At 42.8% G+C, this 12,947-nt stretch overlaps 1 protein-coding gene across 3 annotated transcripts in view; it reads left to right on the top strand.

Annotated features, from left to right (window-relative positions):
- The first annotated feature begins 507 nt into the window (after window positions 1-507).
- Window positions 508-12,947, top strand: part of st6galnac3 (ST6 (alpha-N-acetyl-neuraminyl-2,3-beta-galactosyl-1,3)-N-acetylgalactosaminide alpha-2,6-sialyltransferase 3) — an 81,437-nt gene continuing 68,997 nt past the window's right edge. The window contains exon 1 of one of the 3 annotated variants that reach the window (XM_066681783.1): window positions 508-657. In XM_066681783.1, the coding sequence (XP_066537880.1) occupies window positions 640-657 (18 nt within the window). In that variant the 5' untranslated portion in view covers window positions 508-639. Of the gene's footprint in view, window positions 658-793; window positions 899-2,014; window positions 2,123-12,947 lie in introns of those variants that run through there. The other 2 variants (XM_066681785.1, XM_066681784.1) reach the window with 2 other exon arrangements.

Genomic DNA, 12,947 nt, shown 5'->3' with positions numbered 1-12,947 from the left:
GTGCGACTCACAGCCAAAGGACCCTGTGTTTCACCAGATATTTTTTCTCTTGACTCAGCAGACCTCGTAAGAAGTTTCACTTTTTAAGAATCACTAGGGAAGATTTTTGTATCTTCCTCCTGCAGCTCACCCTAGTTTAATTCATTTTGACAGCACTGTACTGTTACAGAGTTACAGAGTGCAGTTTCTGCAGTGCTAAGCCCAGAATAGTAACGACTAGCTCAGAATAGCTCTGTTCTCTCTATTACAAGTCAGTGAGGCGTCAAAAGGAATCTGAAGCTAATTTTAAGATATAAATATCACACAGTGTTCCTTTAACTAACGAAACTCACGCTGAGCAGCTTTAAACAAGGCTGCCATTATTTATTTTCCTATCCCCCACACTTTTCTCGCCTCAAAACGGGCGTGAAAGTAAAGCGGGAGCAGGAATGGCGTGACGTGACCTGGGGGCGGGGCTTCGGTGGTGATGCTGAATAACGGTAGCGAAGCAAGGAGAGACAGAGGCGAAAGACGGAGACGAAAAAAGAGGACAATGCGTGGGTTTTTCGGTGGTTTCGCGGCTTTAACGGACACGGGAGTGAGCTGGGTGTGTGTTAGAGCCTAAACCCAAGCCCAGTAGACCGAACGGAGCCGGGGAGCATGGCCTGGATGTGGAAGGTAAGTGGAGGGGTTATATTTTCCTATTATTCGTTTGGTTTCGAGTTCATTCCTCCATCACTTCGCCACAGCAATGGACCCAAACAAACACCACAGTCCCTCCTGTGTGTTATATACATGGGTGTGTTGTGTGTTTAGCGTGTGTATAGTGTGTGTTGTGTGCTGCAGTGCGGTGTAAATCGGTGCAGTGCCACTGGGAGCTCTTTGTGGACACACACTGGAGTCTGTTTCTCTGGAAAATGTAAGTACTGCACGTGTTTACTCCTGGGTTCTTCTTGGGAGTGCTGATGTGGAGTTCGGGGCTGTTCCACTAAAGCAGGATTTCTATGTTTAGCCTGATAACTTGAGCCCTAACTCAGGCCTGTCCAATAGGAAAGGATCTGAGGAACATGCCTATTGGACAATCTTCAACTCTGGGTTCAAGTTCTTTATCTAAGCTAAGTAACTCTGTGGGATCTTCCACAAAAGTATTCTTTTTTAGCCCACGTAACTTCAACCTGAAGTGCAGCACACAGCTCCAGGGACTTGAAGGTTGTGGGTTCAAGTCCCGCTGTCTGTGACTGTCTGTGAGGAGTGTGGTGTGTTCTTCCCGTGTCCACGTGGATTTCCTCCCACGGTCCAAAAACACACGTTGGTAGGTGGATTGGAGACTCAAAAGTGTCCGTAGGTGTGAGTGTGTGTGTCGCCCTGTGAAGGACTGGCGCCCCCTCCAGGGTGTGTTGCAGGTAGGCGCTGGATCCACCACCACCCTGAAGTGGATAAGCACTTACAGACAATGAATGAATGAATGAATAAACTTAAATCTGAAGTTAAGGTTTGACCAATGGGGAAATATCCCTGAAAAGTTACTATGGAACAGTCCTCAAATCTGGAATTAAATTATCTGGCAGGATTTCACAATATACACAGATAACTTAAGCCCAAAGTTATTTCACAAAGCAGGCCTTCCTGAGCTGAGTGACGTTCATGTCAATCAATCCTCAAGTCTCCTTTTAATCCATTTACAATTCTCTCTTCCTGTTCTCTTCCTCCTTCTTTTTCTGCCCCCTACCAAGCTCTTCCTCTTTGTGATGATATAAGGGTAATTTACACATCACCATAGATTGTATAAAGTGAAATCACTGCGCGCAAGGTGGGAATACACCCTGGTGGGGGCGCCAGTCCTTCAAAGGGCAACACACACACATTCACTCACACACTCACACCTATGGACACTTTTGAGTCACCAATTCACCTACCAATGTGTGTTTTTTGGACCATGGTAGGAAACCGGACCAACCAGAGGAAACCCACGCGAACACGGAGAGAACACGGCCATAATATTGTCTTTGTTATTATTGCTTTTGTGTTAACATGTCTTTATGATCCTCCTGCTTGTAGATTGGTCGGTGGTGACCTTGAGCGGAGGGGTTCCTGTGTAAAGGATGGGAGCTAGCCCCAGAGGGGAGAGTGAGAGAGAAACGGGGTGAGCCTCATGACGATAGCCTCGGTGTTGACAAGAGAAGTTGGTTTTAATTTGAGTAATAGTTCAATATTGGCCATAGGGGTCAATGGAGTTACCACCTTTCTCCCTTAGTTTTAATCATCTTAAATGTGTGCCTGTATTGTGAGTACAACTTTTTACATCACACTACCCATCACACACTTCTCAGACTCTTTACATATTCAGGGTCCTTGGATTAAATACAGCTTCTCTGAGCTGTATTCAGTACAAGTTGCCATTCCAGATTCTGGTTGCGCTTGTGTCCTTCGGTGGCCTAGTTTTCAAACAGAAATGTGCTGTAATCTGAAAAAAAAAAACAATCTATTCCTTCTCTCAGAAACCTGGGAAGCCAATCTGATCCTTGGTGAAAAGGAATTATAATTAGCAACCACTGATCCGCCAACGTCTGCGAAAATTATGTGGTGGATGTGGTCAGCAAGATGTCTGACCACACCACAGAGCTACACAGTAACTACTGGCCTTTTGTTCCTCCATCTTCTAGATTCACATCCTATTAACTTTTCATCAGGAACCAGATACAGAGACGGTCACTTTCAGCTGTCCCTTACTGAGGAAAGTAGGAGACTGACCCACTTCTGAAAAGCAGGACGTGAAATGTGGCACACTGAAGCAGCTGCACATGAGTCTTAAGGTCAGCATGGCCATTACCAAGTGTTGGCCGGAGGGGTATAAAGCCCCTCAGCGCTGAGCTGTGGAGCAGTGGATCTGCATTCTCTCAAGTAATGGAGGACCATCCAGTATTTTAGTAGCCTTGCTAAAGTTATGGTGAATCGTGGTGTGGGATAAATTAGCTGCATGTTCCTAACTTCTTTAAAGAAATACTATGTAGTATTTCTACCTTAAAATTACAGCTTCTAAATGATTGTAATATTCCATTGAGCTGTAAAAGGGAGAGTAGAGCCTCTGTTGCGGCTACACCAGGTCCTCTGCTGGTTTACTGCACTAAGCAACTTCTAAATCACGGAAGTTGAAAGACACTCGAGAGAAATGGGTAACGCTTAACGACACATAGCTCACAGGTGGATGGTTGCCTAGCTACAAGAATAATATAGCTCAGTTTTCCTGGTACGGACATTATATGTTAGAGAAAGCAAAGAGGAAAAAGAGCGAGAGCATGAACAGTCGTACTAGAGTTAATACTGGACTGAATTTACACAGTAGAATGAGCTGAAACAGACCTGAGGACACAAGTTAGAGCAGTAAGTGTTTGTTGCTCTTTCATCATGTGTTGCGGTGCTAGTTAGTGATAGTTCTGTTGACGAAATTGTTATAATCAGTTTGTGAGAGTCACTGAGCAGTAAGCCGGGGCTGGAAACTGATAACTTTAGCCGCATTTGCTCACTTTTTCACATTAGACATAAATTCTAGTAAGTGCTCCGGTTGCTGTGTGGATTAAATGACTGAAGTTACACTTTGTGTCGGTGGAACCCAAGTCTTTGTTGAGGACAGTGTTATAATTCGGTTTTGAGAGCTACTGTTGAACGAGGGCGAGTACTAGCGCCTGCTAACTTTAGCCAGATTAGCTCAGTTTTTAGCACTGGACATAGATTCTGGTAATAAGCGCTTTACTGTCAGTTGCTGTGGTTATAAAGTTACACTTTATGGCTGTAATAAACGGTCCAGTGTGTATTATGAGTGATATATGGGATTTGTCATGTAGTTAACATTATTTTATTTGATTACACACATTCCCCTGGCTCAAAATCAGTCGGAGCCCGAGAGCTGTTCGCTAATTTTGCTAACAGCTGTCTGCTTTCACCCTAGACTTGGTAGAGTTTTGGCTTCTCTCCTCAGACTTCTCTCCTTTATCATTAGAATTACAGTGTGACGTCCCACAGTACATGAGATTTATGTGCAAAATGTTGTAAAAATGTTATCCTCACAGGACTATGTAATTTTGTACGCAGACAGCCTGCTGCTGCCCTCCTAAATGATCTCAGCAAGCCAGGCTGAAAAACTCTCACTGAAACACGCACACACTGAGAGAGAGAGAGAGAGAGAGAGAGAGAGAGAGAGAGAGAGAGACAGAGTGAGAGACAAAGTGAGAGACAGTCTTAAAAACAGTCAGAGACAGATTTTCAGAGAAACACAGAGAGAGGATGTCTTATAAGCACACACACACACACACACACACAAACAGAGAAAGTGAAAGCGTCTTATAAACACACGCACACACACAGAGGGAGAGAGAGAGGCTTGCACACACAGAGGGAGAATGTGATATTTTTACTAGGTCACCATACAATGACAAATTCATACCGTAACATCCCCCACAACTCACCACCATTTCAAGCATTAACTTTCTGTGACTCAGCTCCTCAGACGTCTGGTTCATATCAGTGCCACTGCATAATGATTCTGCACTGCACAACTGACCACAACTGAGTGACTGTTTACATCCCAGGGTTTAGGAACCGTGGAAAAACCCATCATAAATCCTTCATGTGCTGTGGTCAATCACAGCCGTGCATTGTTTTGCTCAAGGTCATTTCTGGTCACAGTGTCATGTGACCGCCTCGATTCACTGAAACATACAGGGGCCGACTGTGATTGGTCAGAATGCACAGTAATCCATTCAGCACCTCATTAGGTGCTCTCCAGATTCCTTCAACATTAGGAGTCTTATGGGATGAGTTGGAGTGGTGATTTGTGATCCAGACTGACCACATACAACACTTTCCGTAAGACTGTTCCGGAAGATGGGAGCCTGATACGGCAGGAAAGGCTGTCAGTAGCTTTCAGTTCCGAACAAATGCTGGGTGAGCAGGCGTCTGAAGACTTTGTAATAGTGCTGTGCGATATGAGCGCAAATCAATTTCACAATTAATGATTACGATTACGATTAATGAACAATTACTTTGTTGTTGATTGTTGCCTTGAAGTTCACTGACGAGACTTGTGCTGTAATTGTACTCCAGTATTAAAGGTGGGATGTGTGTTTCTGATGTCACTGGGAACTCAGTCGCTCTGTTTGAGCTGTGCTCTGTTCATATTCAGTGTGTAATTGTGTTCAGTGTGAAACAGATTGGGGGATTATCTTTGGTCTGGAAAAAGTTTTTCTCAGTGTTTACATTTGACTTCTTTATGTTCGGTGTCATCTTCACTAAAGTGAAAACACGTCCCAACCACAGACGCAGCGTTTCTCTTTTGTACAAGCTGCTCGAGTGGCTCAGTCCGCCTCTGTGTTTAGGTTCTCCTCTGTGTGGCAGATTGGACGGGGCACGGGGAGTCACGTGACAGCACGGTGGTGTGGTTTTTTAAAGGAACAGTATATGAACACACTGTGGGGACATAACAGAATTAACAAAAAAAAAACAAATTTAAAAGAAGCATTGATATAATCGATATAGACAAGATTTTGTCGATTAGAAACTCGATTAATTTTCAGTTAATTGCCCAGTCCTACTTGGCAACCTAAGGTAAATTGACCAGGGTTGCCACACCTTTGTCATAGAAGTGTCCATGGCCACGGTCTGGTAGAGGTCAGTGTGAGCTGTGTCCATTGTGGTTTAGACTCTGTGTGTTCATCCGAATCATACATCTGGCCTCATTAGTGATCTGAGTGTCCACGGGTAGTGTTTAGGTGGACAGTGTCTGGACTGTCCCTGTGTTTTCAAGGAGGAAAGTACTTGATGCTTAAGAGGCACCTCAGAAAGGAAGATGCTCTCTCTCAGCAACCTCCTACATTTCCTGTGTGGTTATAAATAGCCTAAGTGGGCTGGAGGCTGGTCTGATTAAAAGTGGTCTCAGGTCTGAAAGGACACTCCACTGTGGTAATTCAGGCCGCGGTCATCAGCCTGCCATCAGAGCAGCAGAGATTAACTATTGAACGCTATTTGTGCAAAATTTATGGCCTTGCGTTAACGGGACCCATGGTGTGAATGCGTCGACTAGTCAGAGAGCCCAGCCAGTGTCCGTTACACAGGTTGGTTTAGGTGGTGAAGGTTATGTGACCTAATGGAAATCAACCTACATTTAGTGTCTCGATCCTGGGTTGGACCCTCTCCTGTGGTCAGTGTCTCGTCAGGAGTGTGGTGTGTTCTCCCTGTGTTCGCGTGGGTTTCCTCTGGGTGCTCCGGTTTACTCCTACGGTCCAAAAACACACATTGCTAGGTGGATTGGCGACTCAAAAATTGTCCGTAGGTGTGAATGTGTGTGTGGGTTTAGCCCGGTGAAGGACTGGCCCCCCCTCCAGGGTGTGTTCCTGCCTTGCGCCCAGTGATTCCAGGTAAGCTCTGGACCCACCGCCGCCCTGAACTGGATAAGCGCTTATAGACAATGAATGAATGAATGAATATTCATGCTGACCTAAAGTCCTGAATACAGACAGGACCAATTAAAAACCTCCATTTATGTGGAGGAAGAGACATTTTCATAAGTACTGTGCTAAACTCTCTGTGCTTGTCTGGGATACTTGGCTAAGTCGGAGGCCTTGGGGGACGTATCTGAACGTAGCTGAAGTGACATAGTGGTGAACCTGCTTAATCGTCTTTCTCCCAGGTGGACTTTTCTGTCAGGCTACGGTGAGCTTTGTTCCAATGTTTTCTGTCCTTGGCAGCTCTCTCGTCCTTCTCTCCCTGTGAGAGTCTTCTTGGCCGTAGTCTGTTCTGTGCCAAGCTGTTCCTGATTCACTTTCCTCTTACAGCAACCGCTATGGATTGTTTTTTGTTTGTTTTATTTGGGTGGGGGCATGCTATTTTTATTTGCTCCCGAGTAAACGGCCTAGCTGTCATACACTTCAGAGTGTGATTATGTGTTCACCCAGCGCTGTACACACAGTCGTCCTGGCCGATGGGTGATTGGATTTTCTGTTCCTGTCGAATATACATTTGCAGTGTCTCCCAAGTCTTCCTTCTTGAAAAAACACCAAAACTAAACAAACAAAAAAAAAATGCTTAGTTGCTATGCTAACAAGAGCATCTTTGTTGGAAGAACATGCCCTTGCTGATTATTTTCAAGCATAGTGGCTTATTCCAACACAGTGTTGTACCATTTTGTACAATCCATTGTTGACTGGGCAAGTCCTGACTCCAGTGTTTCATCCCCTTCGTTATTTTAACTTCCAGTTTGTGTCACTGATTTGACAGACATAGCCATTCAGGGACTAGGGGCATAGCAGAATCTGTGACCCTTAAGGCTGATTTATACTTCTGCTTTGACTCAACACAGAGCCTATGCCGTAAGCTCCGCAAGAGCCCTATGCCATTGTGAGCGTTTATACTTCTCAATTGTCTGCATCGCTCTAAAGTTACACCACAACACCACATCAAGGAGCTGAATTTCAAACATATTCCTCTACATCATGTAGTAAAAAATGCAGTGGTGTAGTAGAATTACTTTTATAAACTCTAAAGTGCACTATTTAGGGAGTAGGGCATTGTTTGGGACAGAGCAGTTTACATGAGGGGAAAGAAACAAAAACAAAGCTACTTTTTTTCAGAGAGACATAAATTTTTTTCATCCCTGATGCCCAAACCATATCTGAGGAAATCTCTTGCTATGAATTTGTTGCTGTCTGTAGTCTCTATAGTGTGAAAAAGTATTCATGTTCCTGTACTTCTTTAGCTCAACATAAACAATGTCTGTTCGACTACTGATCAATCACAGTCGACGTGGCACATAGTTACATTACATCTCTATGGTGCAGGATTGACGCAGAAGTATAACATGATGTAGCTCACCAAGCAGAATTTAGGGTCCGTAGTAGGGTCTACTGACTTTAGCACAAAATACAGCTATGCTAGCAGAACCTCGGACCCATAGCGGTATGGGTGGTACCTACCATGTTCCAGGGTCAGCAGGTCTTAAAAAGCAGGTTCTGGCATGGCCACTGTTTTGAGTTGTGCTCTCTGTAGTGACACTGTAGAGCAGTGAATGAGCTTGGCTTAAGAAATCACAGGTGAGAAGGATTAGCACCTCTTTGAATTTCACCTATCAGGACAGGTCAGGGATTGAGATGGACACAAGCTTCTACAGGTCAACTTAGGTGGCATCCTGAGCATAATGCAGCTTCAGGCTAAAGTAGCATTTACTATTAATGGCAGTGCATGTTTTTACTTTATGGCTAATTATGGTGTTTTTAAATGGCATTTTTAATAATAATAAGAAGGCAATAACAAAATGAGTAATGGCTTAGCCATAAGAGAGGCTACAATTTGAGAACATTACCTTTTAAAAAATATGATGTGTTGTCCGTAACTTGGTAGTTTTTCATGTTGGATTAGTATCGAATGCTGACTCTTCAGATGAGCTAATAAACTCACGCTAAATCTAAATTTAGCTTCTGGCGAGAACTCATTTTCTCAGCAGAGGACAATTTACGAGTTGATCTTACTAACTTTAGCTAACGTAGTTAGCATATTTAGCAAAAAAGCAACATCAAATCCCTACCTTTTCAGATGTGGCTTTAACAACAAGTAGTGTATCTTCCACATTTTAAAGAGCACATTTTAAAAGTGTGTAGAAGAACATTTTGTTGTGGGAGTTTATTTAGAACGTGGATTAAAATTAAAGACAGTTAGTTAGCATGACTAGTCATCCTTAACCGAGACGCTAACAGTGACTCTGCGTGTTTGGATTTGGAACACTGAGCAGGTCTAACCAGGGAGAGAATGACATGTCATTTTTATGCTGTAATCTGACATTGCGATGGCAGCGGTGTGAGTGTGTAAGTAGATTAAGGGGAATGTGAGGAGGCCGGAGAGCGAGGGCCCGCAGGCAGCTGCTCTGGAGCCTGGCAGGGTGGCGTGAGGATTTGCTCAAGGCTTTGTGTGCGGGTGCTTTCCTGAGTGTTTATGGCAACAAAGCCACAAACTCAGAATGCCATTTCAGCTACTTGTGGTTAGAGCTGGCTATTGGTGCTATCCTCAACTTCTTTCTCAAATATTTAGAATACTAGAAAATGGGAGAAAGGTAAGAAAAACTTTACTAATCCTTCACATTGTTATTATAACTGATATTATAAACAATTTAGTGGAAACTTAGTGGAGATACACATTTATAACACATCTGTAACTGCTACTGTTACCAGAAGTTTCTCTGAGGGTAGTTGAGAGTAGTGTGTCGTTCGGCAGCTGAATTTAGATTCGTTCTCGAACCATATAAGAAAGCCTGCAAAAAAGCCTCTTGTTCCCCAGAATATGACAGAATATTCCCCCATGTCATTTTCAATGGGATTAATATAACCTGGTGTTATATTTATTGCTTGTTTTACAGTAGGTAAAAGGAATAATTAGGTGAAACTAATCCTGTCCAAATAAGACTTAAGACAGTAGTGTCTCAAAGGAAGCATGACCTTTTTGGTCCATACATTTATGGGTTTTAGTAGAATCCTGAGGAGGGCAAATGAAGAGCTGTGGATCTCACCCAAGGACTCTTATTGGTGGCATGGCACTTTTACCCAAAAAGGAGTTGATTTTCAGCTTAGAATTCATCTGTGCTGCCCACAACCAAACAGCATCATGCAGCTAGGTGACCCCTAACTAACTAAAAAGTGAGGACGTTAACACATCTTGGATTCCCATGTTGGAGGTGGATATGTTTGATGTGTAAAAGCTGAAATTAATGAAACCTAACGGATCTGGCCAGTGGTCTTCTCTTGCTGTGGCCTTTTTTTCTGCCCTTGAGCAGCTCTCTACAGTGAAATACAAGTCTCTGTAATTGCATTAACCTTGTCCAGTGGGAGCTACAACAGCTTCCCAGGGCTTTTCAGGACACGACTTTAGACTAGAAATGCACTGTTTGAGTCTTAGGTCTCGATTCAATAGCTGTGATTTTCAAATATTTTTTTTTTTCATCCACTACAAGATATCAACACATTTAAGTCAAACGTACTGAATGATACACTGGCAAAAGAATCAATATGATGTCTACACAGTAAAATCTTAAATATAGCCTAACTGTAACTGTAATTTGTGTGGGTTGCTAGAAATCTGTCAAAATAATAGACCTTCATGACACACTTCAGGAAAAGCATCACCATGTTTTTAAGCCATTGTTTTCTCTGATGGCACAACTGCAGGAATACATAAGTTAAGAAAGTCAGAACGTACATGTCACTGCTGTTTACAGTGTGTCTTTTTTATGTCTTGTTTACAGTCTGTGCCTTGTTTTTCTCTTTGTTAGTTATTTTTCATTCCTTATGACTACTTTGAATCAACAGTAGGCTTGATGCAAGAGTTTCACAGGATTGTTCAACTACAGTTTTATTTATTTGGCTCATCAGAAATGCTGTAAAATATACAGAGGTGGGACTGTGTGGTATAAAGTTTTGATAGACCCTACACGCTCTTACACTATCATAATTAAAAAAAGTGATTTGACTATTTTTATATATTATACCTTAGCTATTCAGAAAATGTTTTCAGGTCTGTTGTTTTTTTTGGCTATGTTTTCTTGGCATTTCATTGGATGGGTTTACTTTTTCATGGACTGTAATAAGGGGTGGGGACTAGGGCTGTGCCATATCGTATCTTTCGAAATAATGTCGCCATAACTTTTAAAACGATATAAAAAATCAAGGCGGCACGGTGGTGCAGCAGGTAGTGTCGCAGTCACACAGCTCCAGGGATCTGGAGGTTGTGGGTTCGATTCCCGCTCCGGGTGATTGTCTGTGAGGAGTTGGTGTGTTCTCCCTGTGTCCGCGTGGGTTTCCTCCGGGTGACTGTCTGTGAGGAGTTGGTGTGTTCTCCCCGTGTCCGCGTGGGTTTCCTCCAGGTGCTCCGGTTTCCTCCCACAGTCGATTGTGGAGGTGGATTGATGACTCAAAAGTGTCCATAGGTGTGAGTGAATGTGTGTGTCTGTGTTGCCCTGTGAAGGACTGGCGCCCCCTCCAGGGTGTATTCCTGCCTTGTGCCCAATGATTCCAGGTAGGCTCTGGACCCACCACGACCCTGAACTGGATAAGGGTTACAGATAATGAATAAATGATATAAAAAATCAATATCGTGATATTCTGACTTGTTTACGTAACTCAGCACAGCAACTGTTCTGTGTTTATTTTGTTATTTACTGAGAAGTTTTAAAGTAACTTTTTGTACAATTGTATACATTTACTGTTTATATGCACATGCAATTTTCTGCGCTTTGGTTGTGTGGTAGATTTATATGCCACATTATTGTTTTATACAAAATCAGAATGTTGGTAAGTAACAGTTTACAAAATAAGCAAATATTTTATATTAGAAGCAATTTTTTAAAATGTTTGTTACAGTTTGTTACCCTTAGTGAGGAACATCGTGTGTGTGTGTGTTTGGGTGTTTGGGGGGGGGGGTTGTGGGAGTGAAGATATGAGCTGGCAACAGCCCAAGGCTTATTCAGTGCACCTGATTTTATTTCCAGGACCTGTTTACAGCACTGAATAACTGGTATGAATTACGAGGCCGGTATGAATTATGAGGCTGGTTGGAGCTTTGTTTTTCTTTTTAAAAACTAAAAGTGTATCAGGTACAAAACAACAATGCCACTCTATGGTTTAAGTTTTATTTTTGTGTTTGATATTTTATCTGTTCTTTGTGATTCAATCATTAATCACGTTGTTTATGGTAAATTGTGATCTGGGATTGGATCAGGAACAGATTTGCCCTAGCAATGGGTGGGTGTACACTGCCAAACCCCAAAAACAAAGAGAGTCTGGGGTAGGGGTGGGCGATCTGGCCCTAAAATAATATCACACTATTTCAGGGTATTTTCACGATACGATATCCTTGGCGAGATGACGAAAACATGAAAAATACTTTTATTAATTTCAAGAACACACCATTGCAACAGTGACACAGCAGTCACACAGCTCCAGGGACCTGGAGGTTATAGGTTCAAGTCCCGCTCCGGGTGACTGTGAGGTGTGTGGTGTGTTCTCCCTGTGTCTGCGTGGGTTTCCTCTGGGTGACTGTCTGTGAGGAGTGTGGTGTGTTCTCCCTGTGTCTGCGTGGGTTTCCTCTGGGTGACTGTCTGTGAGGAGTGTGGTGTGTTCTCCCTGTGTCTGCGTGGGTTTCCTCTGGGTGACTGTCTGTGAGGAGTGTGGTGTGTTCTCCCTGTGTCTGCGTGGGTTTCCTCTGGGTGACTGTCTGTGAGGAGTGTGGTGTGTGAATATCACAATATTATGATATTGTTTTTTTAAATAGTTTTAAATATTATGATGGACAATAATAATAATTCAATATTAATATATATCGCAATATAAAATGTTTCAATAACAATGATATGATTTTTAAACACATTTTCAGTATTTCGATATACATTATTTACAGCATCTGTCACTGACTGGCGGTCCTTAGAGGGCACTGCCGTTCTGTTCAGCACAGTTTTAAAGTTAGTTTTAAAATATTAATATTGATAAAGCCACGAGATTTAGGTTTGTCTGTGAAATCATGTCTCTTGTTTTTCTTGGCAAGTGTCTTTTTTATTGTTCATATCGATATGGGGATTATATTGTATTGACAGAAAAATATATCGCAATATAAATTATGACCATATCGTCCAGCCCTAGCCCCAGCCAACCTAGTTTCTCAGATTCTTTGAAATTTGTTGACCAAAGTTCAAGAAGTGAGTCTGTGTTTCTGTCGTCATTCTCAGTCTGGCTCTCCACTCAAAACACCCTGCCTCACTGAGACAGTAGGCCTGAAGGCAAAGACCTAAGGGTATTTATGATGTACACAACGTATCCAAACATTCGTAGACACTCCTCATAGTTCATAAAATCAGCCAGTGTTGACCCAGGAGTTCAGGTAAACTCACAGCTTGTATAATCTCCATAGAAAAGCACTGGCCATGTACATGATCCTAAGAT

This window comes from Hoplias malabaricus, chromosome 9, assembly GCF_029633855.1.
Source record: "Hoplias malabaricus isolate fHopMal1 chromosome 9, fHopMal1.hap1, whole genome shotgun sequence".
Lineage (NCBI taxonomy): Eukaryota > Metazoa > Chordata > Actinopteri > Characiformes > Erythrinidae > Hoplias > Hoplias malabaricus.
Note: the sequence above shows the minus strand (reverse complement) of the source record. Positions and strands in the feature narration are given on the sequence as shown.